The 10,909-nt window shown below is 35.7% G+C and overlaps 1 protein-coding gene across 1 annotated transcript; it reads right to left on the reverse strand.

The window, feature by feature from the left end:
* Positions 1-1,852: 1,852 nt before the first annotated feature.
* LOC143232340 (uncharacterized) lies at positions 1,853-9,300 on the reverse strand. Its single transcript, XM_076467645.1, has 3 exons — positions 9,118-9,300; positions 4,351-4,513; positions 1,853-3,757 (listed from the first exon to the last, which is right to left on the reverse strand). Exon 3 carries the CDS (start codon positions 3,401-3,403, stop codon positions 2,021-2,023), a length of 1,383 nt encoding a protein of 460 aa, XP_076323760.1. The 5' UTR covers positions 3,404-3,757; positions 4,351-4,513; positions 9,118-9,300; the 3' UTR covers positions 1,853-2,020.
* Positions 9,301-10,909: the final 1,609 nt, after the last annotated feature.

Genomic DNA, 10,909 nt, shown 5'->3' on the forward strand with positions numbered 1-10,909 from the left:
TTTCTATGTATATAAACAAACACTGAAACTTAAGTGTGTTTTTAAAGTACAAAAACATTTAACAAACTAAAAACAATGAATCTAATATTCTAGCATTAGTTAGATTTTGTCAATTTTTTTTAGATAAATAAATTCTTTGAAAAGAATTTGCCTATCTAATTTAGTCGGTTAATTCTAGTACTATTTACAAAACACTTACGCCACTGATTATAAATCTTATTTGTTTTTCCTTTGTGTTTCGATCATGAGTTGTCTTTTTTTATACAGGTAATTTTCACCTCGCAAAGAAATCTACAAAATAATGAAAAAAAAACCAATAAGATGAGTAAAAAAATGCCATACTGACTATTCAGGTTATTGATTAATTAGATATTTTTAGAATTTTCCATATTCTATTTTTGGCAGAAGACAGTTTTATGGTAGTTGAAAAGTAAATACCAGTAAAAAAAATTTGTATAAAAAATTAGTACATTAATTTCTAATTTGGCCCGGCATGGCCAGGTGGGTTAAGGCGTTCGACGCGTAATCCGAGGGTTGCGGGTTCGAATCCCGGTTGCACTAAAGATGCTCGCCCTTTAAACCGTAAGGGCGTTATAATGTGATGGTCAATCCCCACTCTTCGGTGGTGAAAGAGTAGCCCAAAAGTTGGCGGTGGGTAGTGATGACTAGCTGTTTTCTCTCTAGTCTTACACTGCTAAATTAGGGACAGCTAGTGCATATAGCTCTCGTGTAGCTTTGCGGGGAATTCAAAATAACAGATTTTCTATTTTTTTTCTAAATTAAAATATTTTAATTAATTATTATCTAAGCGTAGTCAAGAATCATGTTGAGGTCACTTTCGGCTGTATGAATGCTGTATTTCAAAATTAACCAACTAATTATGTATACGATCCAGCTTGACCAAATGATTAGGGGTGCTTGACTCGCAATCTTTGTCCGACCAAATACGCTGACCCTTTCAGCTGTAAAGACATTATAACTATACCGTCAATCCCACTATTTGTTGGTGAAATAGCAACTCAAGACTGGTGATGACTAGCTGCTTACTCTCTAGTATTTCACGGTTGCATTACAGAAGTTTAACATAGATAGCTCTTACGTATTTTTGCGCGAAATTCAAACCAAACAAATGTATAAAACATTTCACTCAGTAAATAAGTATATTATCAGGATATGCTTCCAAAAATTCTTTCATTTTTCCTGTAATGTCAATATATACACTAATGAAGAAATTTAATATGATTTTGTCTGAAATTCTCAGATTTCTGTCTTAAAATCATTTTGTTCTGCTCATTTCAGCAACATGTTGTGAAAGGCATTAAATAAGCCATTGAGTAAAATAACACAAGTTTTGTTCCTGTATAGTATGTGTTATTTCGTAATTGCTTATGTTGTAAAAGTACTGAAAATGACCATTATTCTCTTCATACTTTGTTTTTATGGGCTGGATAATAAAACTTAGAAATTAACCTATTTTCTATGTAAAAACGGACACATTTGCACACTTTCATTTACATAAGGTCTGAATAAAACAACATATGAATCGAGATTTACATGTATTTATACTAAAGTTATTCAAAAATGTTTAGAAGTGAATAGTTTTTCAAGATTTGCAACTGTAATGTAAATCACTTTCACGTATCAGCCCCCAAATACAGTCTCCCATCATGTTTTCATTATACGCTCCCAGGTCACAAAAGCAAAGTTTGAAGACAAAAATAGGTCTTTTACATTTACTTTAGGCATAAGCAACTGGGAAATAACATTTTCTACCTAGGAACAAGTAAAAGTAAAAATTTTACATAGTGTAATTCAAACTAAATATTACTAATATAAACACGATCATAACATAAACCATGAATACTATTTCTTTTATTCTACTTGGATAGTTTGTAACAAGCTATTTTACTAAAAGCATCAACTAAGATCAGGTAATATGTCAAAATGATATGCTTAAATCAAAAGAACCAATCACGACATCATATACGAGTTGCTGGATTTTGGAGGTAATCCGTCACACCTAAATTTCATGCAATAACTGATTAGCTACTTTGCCACGAAGACCAACTGTTATCAGGTGGCCAGCTACTGCTCCAAGAAGACCAACTGTGATAAGGGGACCAACTGCTTGACCATGATGATAAACTGTGATCAGATGACCAGCTACTTCTCCAGGAAGACCAGCTATAATCAGATGACCAGCTACTATGCCAAGAAGACCAACTGTTATCAGGTGACGAGCTACTATGCCAAGAAGACCAACTGTTATCAGGTGACCAGCTACTACGCCAAGAAGACCAGCTGTGATCAGGTGACCAGCTACTACGCCAAGAAGACCAGCTGTGATCAGGTGACCAGCTGCTACGCCAAGAAGACCAGCTGTGATCAGGTGACCAGCTGCTATGCCAAGAAGACCAACTGTTATCAGGTGACCAGCTACTATGCCAAGAAGACCAACTGTTATCAGGTGACCAGCTACTATGCCAAGAAGACCAACTGTTATCAGGTGACCAGCTACTACGCCAAGAAGACCAGCTGTGATCAGGTGACCAGCTGCTACGCCAAGAAGACCAGCTGTGATCAGGTGACCAGCTGCTATGCCAAGAAGACCAACTGTTATCAGGTGACCTACTGCTATGCCAAGAAGACCAACTGTTATCAGGTGACCAGCTACTTCTCCAGGAAGACCAGCTATAATCAGGTGACCAGCTACTATGCCAAGAAGACCAGCTGTGATCAGGTGACCAGCTACTATGCCAAGAAGACCAACTGTTATCAGGTGACCAGCTGCTATGCCAAGAAGACCAACTGTTATCAGGTGACCAGCTACTGCGCCAAGAAGACCAACTATTATCAGGTGACGAGCTACTTTTCCAGGAAGACCAGCTGTAATCAGGTGACCAGCTACTATGCCAAGAAGACCAGCTGTGATCAGGTGACCAGCTACTATGCCAAGAAGACCAACTGTTATCAGGTGACCAGCTACTATGCCAAGAAGACCAACTGTTATCAGGTGACCAGCTACTACGCCAAGAAGACCAGCTGTGATCAGGTGACCAGCTACTATGCCAAGAAGACCAACTGTTATCAGGTGACCAGCTACTGCGCCAAGAAGACCAACTATTATCAGGTGACGAGCTACTTCTCCAGGAAGACCAGCTATAATCGGGTGACCAGCTACTACGCCAAGAAGACCAGCTATAATCAGGTGACCAGCTACTATGCCAAGAAGACCAACTGTTATCAGGTGACCAGCTACTACGCCAAGAAGACCAGCTGTGATCAGGTGACCAGCTGCTATGCCAAGAAGACCAACTGTTATCAGGTGACGAGCTACTTCTCCAGGAAGACCAGCTATAATTAGGTGACCAGCTACTATGCCAAGAAGACCAGCTGTGATCATGTGACCAGCTACTATACCAAGAAGACCAACTGTTATCAGGTGACCAGCTACTATGCCAAGAAGACCAGCTGTGATCAGGTGACCAGCTACTATACCAAGAAGACCAACTGTTATCAGGTGACCAGCTACTGCGCCAAGAAGACCAACTATTATCAGGTGACGAGCTACTTCTCCAGGAAGACCAGCTATAATCGGGTGACCAGCTACTACGCCAAGAAGACCAGCTATAATCAGGCGACCAGCTACTTTGCCATGAAGACCAACTGTGATGAAATGAACAGGAATAGTCTTCTTTGTTGGATTTGAACTTCAGATGCATCTTAATGATATCAATGGTAGCTTCTGACAGTCTATCTAAAACAACAAAAAGTAAGAAAATTATCACTTGATAGTGATAAAAATAGAGTACATCAATATAGAGATCAAATTAGACGTTCTGAAAATGTTACTTACTAAATATGATAATTACAGTTGAGTGACTCAGCTTCTTTGCTTTCGGTGTGGTACCTTTTTAATCAGTATTTTATATAAAGAAAGCATTTGCAGTCAGTGGCTAACTTTAAATTTTGAAAGAGATTGTACTTCTCTCTTGTAACCAACTTTGAAATTCTAATCAGAAGACACTGAATTTGGCTTGAATCCTTAAAAGTCAGAACGTCGTTGCGGATCGTTTTATTTCAATTTGACACGTTTGTACTTGTGTTTCAAAAAATGTTAATTTTAAACATCAGTACTGTGTTACATTTGTTGCCCCTTTCGAACTCAGTTTATTGCTGGAATTCTAATATTCACTTTCCTGTTCTTTCAAAGAGAAAATCGAGTAACTATTTATTAGTAAACTTACTGATAACCAGTAATATTAGTATAATGTTATTTTATGTGTGATGTAAATTCTGAATATTCGTGATTTTCTAAAGTTATACTAAATTTGTCAATACTTCATTTACCTTTCCACTTGGCTCCTATAAGTTTTGAGAGATAACTTTCATAGTCCATGATAGTTCTTTCACGTTCTAGAATCTGGGGTACATTTTGTTTGTTATTTTCAGTTTTCAGATCAACTGCTGTTATACCTGTCTGGTTCTGAACTTGTGAAATGCCTGCATCGTTCTAAAAATATATTACCAAGAAAATATTATCTTTCAAACACCTAAACGCGCATCCTATAAAAATGGTTAAAATATGTCCTTACGCAACTTCTCTACAAATATTAGGCGATTCTTTTTTTTATCTACATTGACACTTCAGTTATTCGTGAAGAAAATGTAAAAATAAATAACCATCTCACATTATCCTAATGAAAATACGTGCTTTTTGAAAATTTACTGAATACTCAAGCTTATGTCAAACTGTAAACAATCCATTAAGATAAAACTGTTGTCCACTACACTGAAGTAAGGAACATTACATTATTGACTGTTTTTGTTGGATACGTTTAACATTATTAGTTTGTGATAGAAAAAAAAACACGTAGAATAAAAAGTTTTGTCAATCAAACCCATTCTTCGTCGTTTTAGTATTACTTTAAACACTAGACTGAATAATAATTTATACCTGAAGAGAATGACATACTTCATTATTTCAAGCTTATACTGAATAATAGTCATTATTTTTAAAACTCGTATTCATTGATTTCAAATTCTAGATAACAACCTTTGTAATCTCTGGAAACTCATACCTAGAAATGTTCTTCATTCCTGTACAATATTATTAAATGAATTTCGTCATTACCTCAAAACCGTGAGCAATGACTTCCTACCTTACACCAATAAAATGCAGAAACAAGTCATAAACATAACGTACATACAAGACTTTGTAACATGGTATCACGCCAGAGACAATTATACGGTCGAATAAAATGATGCTGAAATAATGGACTACAAACTGTACACGAGACAAAAAACCCAAGCATTTTTTACCAATTAACTTATCTCAGTCAACACAAACCACTCAAATGGATAACTGAATTATCCATCACCTTTCTTCATTATCTAAACGTTTGCTGAATGCCTTTCATTCTTTCTGTTTTCTCTCGTGTTAGATTCATGATCTGTGACATTCTTCATAACTTGATACCCGTTACCCGTAAACGTTTATCACTGTGTAAAAGCCATAATGAATTTCAGTTTTCCATTCTCCAAAGTTTGGATTTTAGTAGGGATATAAAACGGTCTACGTGAGGTTATCATGAAAATAACCAGAAACACAGTGATAGATATGATATATCTCTTATAATACGTTATAGCCTTACCAGTCATAATTCCCAAGAAAATGGTCAGTAACGTGTCTGTTCTTAGATGTTAATCAGGGTATATTTTTAGTGTTAATCAATTTTGAAAGTATAATAAAAGTAGTATATATGTTTATTAGTAAATACAATATACATATAATATCCTACTGGGATACTTGAAAACATTTATTTCAACATATTTCAATAAGACGACTCGTACAACAGAAAGGGCAAATATTTCATGATCCATTTCAAAAAAACCTTAACTTCGTGTAACCTTTCCAGTACTCGAATTAATTCGCAGTATTGTTTCTTCGAATGTATTATGTCCATCACTCTCATCAGAATAACGTTACTACTGAACAGCGGCCCGACATGGCCAAATGGGTTAAGGCGTTTGACTAGTAATCTGAGGGTCGCGGGTTCGAACCCCCGTCGCACCAAACATATTCGCCCTTTCAGCCGAGGGGGCGTTATAATGTGACGATCAATCCCACTATTCGTTGGTAAAAGAGTAGCCCAAGAGTTGGCGGTGGGTGGTGATAACTGGCTGCCTTCCGTCCAGTTTTACACTGCTAAATTAGAGACGACTAGCACAGATAGCTTTCGAGTAGCTTTGTGCGAAATTCAAAAACAAACAATACTACTGAACAACTGCACCAGGCACGTGCTGCTGCTGTCGTGTTAAATGTGTCCTGGATATAAATATTACCGAAAAAAGGAACCAATTTAGTCCATTAACTATTCTGAATCATTTGTGAGTGCAGCAGCGCACTCCTCCCAAAATGGATACACTCAATTTTGCGTAACTTCCACCATCCCTGGAATCTTCTTGAAACGGAATTTCGGAAGACCATATCTTTTGTAAAACGTACCACAAACTAAGATCTTTAGAAGTATGCCCTTCACTACTAGTAAAAACTTCAAACTTTACTGTGGATTATTTCAAGTCAGGTTGTGTTCCATATATCTACTGTGTTAAAGCTCACAACCGTTTTCTTCTTCACTGGTGCAGTGAGCCATGTTAGACTCTTAACGACACCTTTTCTTTCTTTATACTCTTCACTAATGGTAGCTAAAATTATGAATATAACGTTTCGCAACTTCACATTATATTGTATATGATTTTATCATTAAATATATTTCCAGAAAATTCCCGCATATCACTTTTCACCTTGTAAAATTATCCTGATTTTAATCAATCAACAATTTAATTATATTTCCAGAACAGTGTTAGAATTTATTTGTTATTTAAGCTAAGTATTCCAGACTTGTTTTATTTCAAATTAGTGTAAAGTATCGCACGTCGTTATTTTATAATTATTGTTCATTGCACCTTTCAATATTCAAGATCATAAGAAATATGTTTAATTAATATTTTCATGTTCGTGCGAAATGTCTTCAGTGAGCATTTTATATTTAATATAATTATTTGGAGATTAAAATTCATGAAAATGTCTTTCCTCGTGTTTCAAGCTTACAGTTTTATTCAATTTTGTAATATATCTGATTTATAGTATTTCTAATATATTCAATATATGCCAGTTATCAAATTAACAACACGTTATATATTATTTTCCAGTAGTTAACATCCCGACTATATTAGTTTTGTTTCATTTAAGTCTTCAAAACCTATTACACTTCCAGCATACCATTCTAAAATACCATCTTCACATCCCAAACACCATTCTACAATACCTTCTACACTTCCAACATACCATTCTACAATACCTTCTTCACATCCAAAATACTATTCTACAATACCTTCTACACTTCCAACATACCATTCTACAATACCTTCCACACTTTCAACGTACCATTCTACAATACCTCCTACTCTTCCAACATACCATTCTACAATACCTTCCACACTTTCAACGTACCATTCTCCAATACCTCCTACTCTTCCAACATACCGTTCTACAATACCTCAATAGACAATACAATTATGCATCATTAACAGACTGAATTTAAAAAGTGCTTTTCATGAAAATTTTTTATAGTTAAGCACAAAACTGCACAAAGGACTATCTGTGCTCTGTCACCCACGAGTATTAAAACTCAATTTTTAGCATTATAAGTCCACAGACATACCGCTGTGCCACTGGTGGGCTTACAGTTTCGCCCAAAATAATTAAAATATTCTCTTCTATCATAGCACAGATAGCCCTCGAGTAGCTTTGTGCGAAATTCCAAAACAAACAAATCTTCTTTCATTGAAATAATATAGTGATGTAAAAAAATGTATTCAATTATGGCAACAAGCAGAATGATCACGTGGCAATGTTAATTACAAAATTAGAATTGTTGTTTTTCATTCCGGGAGTAGGAGCTGTCACAAAAAAGTGCTGACGGTACAGACATCTACCAGTGCTACAGTGCTATCATATTTGTTCGTTACTAAGGCTGTAGGCCAACTCCAAAAACACAGTGAAGCATTGTCACCTGATATGGTACTTAATGACTCCTATTTGGTGTACCTAGCTCAGAACAATTTTACATATAATTTATGTCATTATTGTGAACTTAGACGTGGGGCAGGGGGTCACAAGTTAAAGGAAGTCATATACCTCCAGCTTTTAGGCTACTCTAATCGTATACTAGGATTCGATTGTCACTCCTATAATGCACCCACGACCCCAAATTTCGGAGTACGATTCTGAGGCGACGGTATGCGAACTATGAATTATCGAATGTATGTTATGGTATATTATCCATTAAATCACGCCTGGCCACATTATTTATTGTTTTTGTTTTTAGTCGCGGCTTTGAGTTTCTGATTTAAATTTTTTAAGTACATACTTTTAGCTCTGTCTCCGTAATCTTTTGACTGATTTAAAATATAATTATGGTTTTAGACACAGGAGGTCAAACCCTTTCGATTTATGTATTTGATCACGTTCAAGGTCTCATACATTAGTTCTAATCCTGCCTAAAAATATTTCAGTTTGAGGGTAGGCATGTAGAAATCGTGTTGAATAATAAAACTGAATCGGGTATACGCGCGCCCCATGTTTTTTCATACTGTTAACGCACAAACACATAGCTAATAAAAAAAAGATAAAAAAGAGAATTCTTAATAGCTGTGGCAATTGAGATTATTTTGGGCAGGATTAGAGTAAATTAATATATGAGATCTTGGGCATGTTCAAATACATCAATCGATCCTTCTGAGTTCAAAACTGTAATTAGGATTTTAAATCGGTCAAGAAATGATAGAGCTGAAAGTTAAACGTGTGTATTTGAAAAAAACAAACATACTCAGAGTCTTTTTTTTTTTTACCATTACGTCGTGGGTGAAACGTCCTATGGGATAATTTAGTCTTATTCTGCCTAAAAGAATTTCAAGTTCCGTGGCTATTGAAAATTCCCTTTTGTTATAATTCACAGTACGTAATTACCTTTTTGTTGTTGTTCCAATGCTAAAATAAATATATTATCGAAATATTTTGAAATTTTAATTGTTTTAAGCCTACTTTCTTACCTTCTCAGCAGAGACATTTTCACTCAAGAGAAAAATTAAGGTTAAAAATAACACGGCTGACCGTGAGGATAACATAGGAATGTGATCAGTTTCTATTAGAACTTCAGTTATAGTTCTTGTAAGCTGGTGACCTAGATTACTACGTAGTTCTTTATGAACAGTATTAAAATTGCAACTGAGGTGAGCCTCTGCTTCTAAGTTGATAAGGTCTTCCTGAGAGCACCTGTTCGCTTTCCAAAAGACACACCTGATGGCGAAACTGGTATAAGATTAAATTGTTATGATAAGGTTAAGTAAGCGATGATCCGGTTCATCCAATAATTTCTATTTTCTTTCAATCTTCTGATGAAAAAATAATAATCTTAGAAAGTTTTCGCTCGCTTTTAAAAAGTAAAGATATTAAAAACACGCTCTTCTAATGCCTAATTATTACCTAGAGTTACTAATTATATTACCAAAATAGTTATAAATGTTATTTAAAAATAAAACACGTGTTCTTATCTCGTTTAGGATAGTTTTGTAAGATATGGAGAGTTTGTTTGTTTGGGAATTTCGCACAAAGCTACTCGAGGGCTATCCGTCCCTAATTTAGCAGTGTAAGACTAGAGGGAAGGCAGCTAGTCATCACCACCCACCGCCAACTCTTGGGCTACTCTTTTACCAACGAATAGTGGGATTGACCGTAACATTATACACCCCCACGGCTGGGAGGGCGAGCATGTTTAGCGCGACTCGGGCGCGAACCCGCGACCCTCGGAGTCGCACGCCTTACGCGTTAGGCCATGCCGGGCAATATGGAGAGACGCACGCAATTAACACAAAATATTATCGCTAACTTTAATAATATAACAAATGATCACTTTAAGTAAACTTAACGTATTAACTGGAAAAGAAAGGTAAGAATCATACACCTCAAATATAAATTAACTTATTATGTTTGTTAATTAATTGAGTTTATTGTATTTTGTTTGGCTTCATATAGTTATTTGTAATTTATCTATACCACGATTCATTATGAAAATATAATTCTAAGACGTGATGCGGACAAGTAGTAGTTACATCTTATTTTCGAAAATAAGGCAAGTAATGATATCCAATCGAAAATGCGTGCTTCACCTCTACAACAACCGTTTACTGATATAGCCACTACCAGGTGATCCACCACTATCAGCTGCTTATTACACAATATAACAACTGTTTACTGATGCCACCACTACCAGATGGTTGTTACAACATATGGCCTTTCTTCAGAAATCGCTCAAACTTCTATTGCAGTGACATCTTTCAATTTGTGAATGGTTGATGTGTTCAGACGAGAAACCCCACGTACATCATAAATTAGGTTAGAGTGTAATAGTGGCCAGCTGTAGTGAAAGCGATTGCTGGGAACTTCACAATGATCTATACCTTTTTCTTATCATTCTGCATTGTGTCCTTCGATGTGCAGTCTTTTGTATGGTAGTGACTCATCAACATATTTCCTTCTTCCTACATTTAATATTTTATAACTTTTTACCAAACTAAACATTGTAATGTGTTATCAATAGTACGACTGTTGTTCGTTCCATCATGTGCTTAACATACCGGACTAATTTTTTTATATAATTATATTCTGCGACCTCTAGTGCAATTTCTCGAAACAACTGGAATGTACTTCATACGTTCGTGCACGCATGAAAAGTATTTCGCCCATACGTCATACTGTTCCTCGTATAAGCTGATCCAACAAACCATGCTAATTTTAAAGTTTTGCAAAAACAGTTTGAACATTTAATGTTATAAACGTTTATGG

The sequence above is a fragment of the Tachypleus tridentatus genome, chromosome 11 (genome assembly GCF_004210375.1).
Source record: "Tachypleus tridentatus isolate NWPU-2018 chromosome 11, ASM421037v1, whole genome shotgun sequence".
Taxonomy (NCBI): Eukaryota; Metazoa; Arthropoda; class Merostomata; order Xiphosura; family Limulidae; genus Tachypleus; species Tachypleus tridentatus.

Coding starts and splice junctions, on each gene's coding strand:
- LOC143232340 (XM_076467645.1), bottom strand. CDS start 3,403: ATGATCACAGCTGGTCTTCTTGGCATAGTAGCTGGTCACCTAATTATA.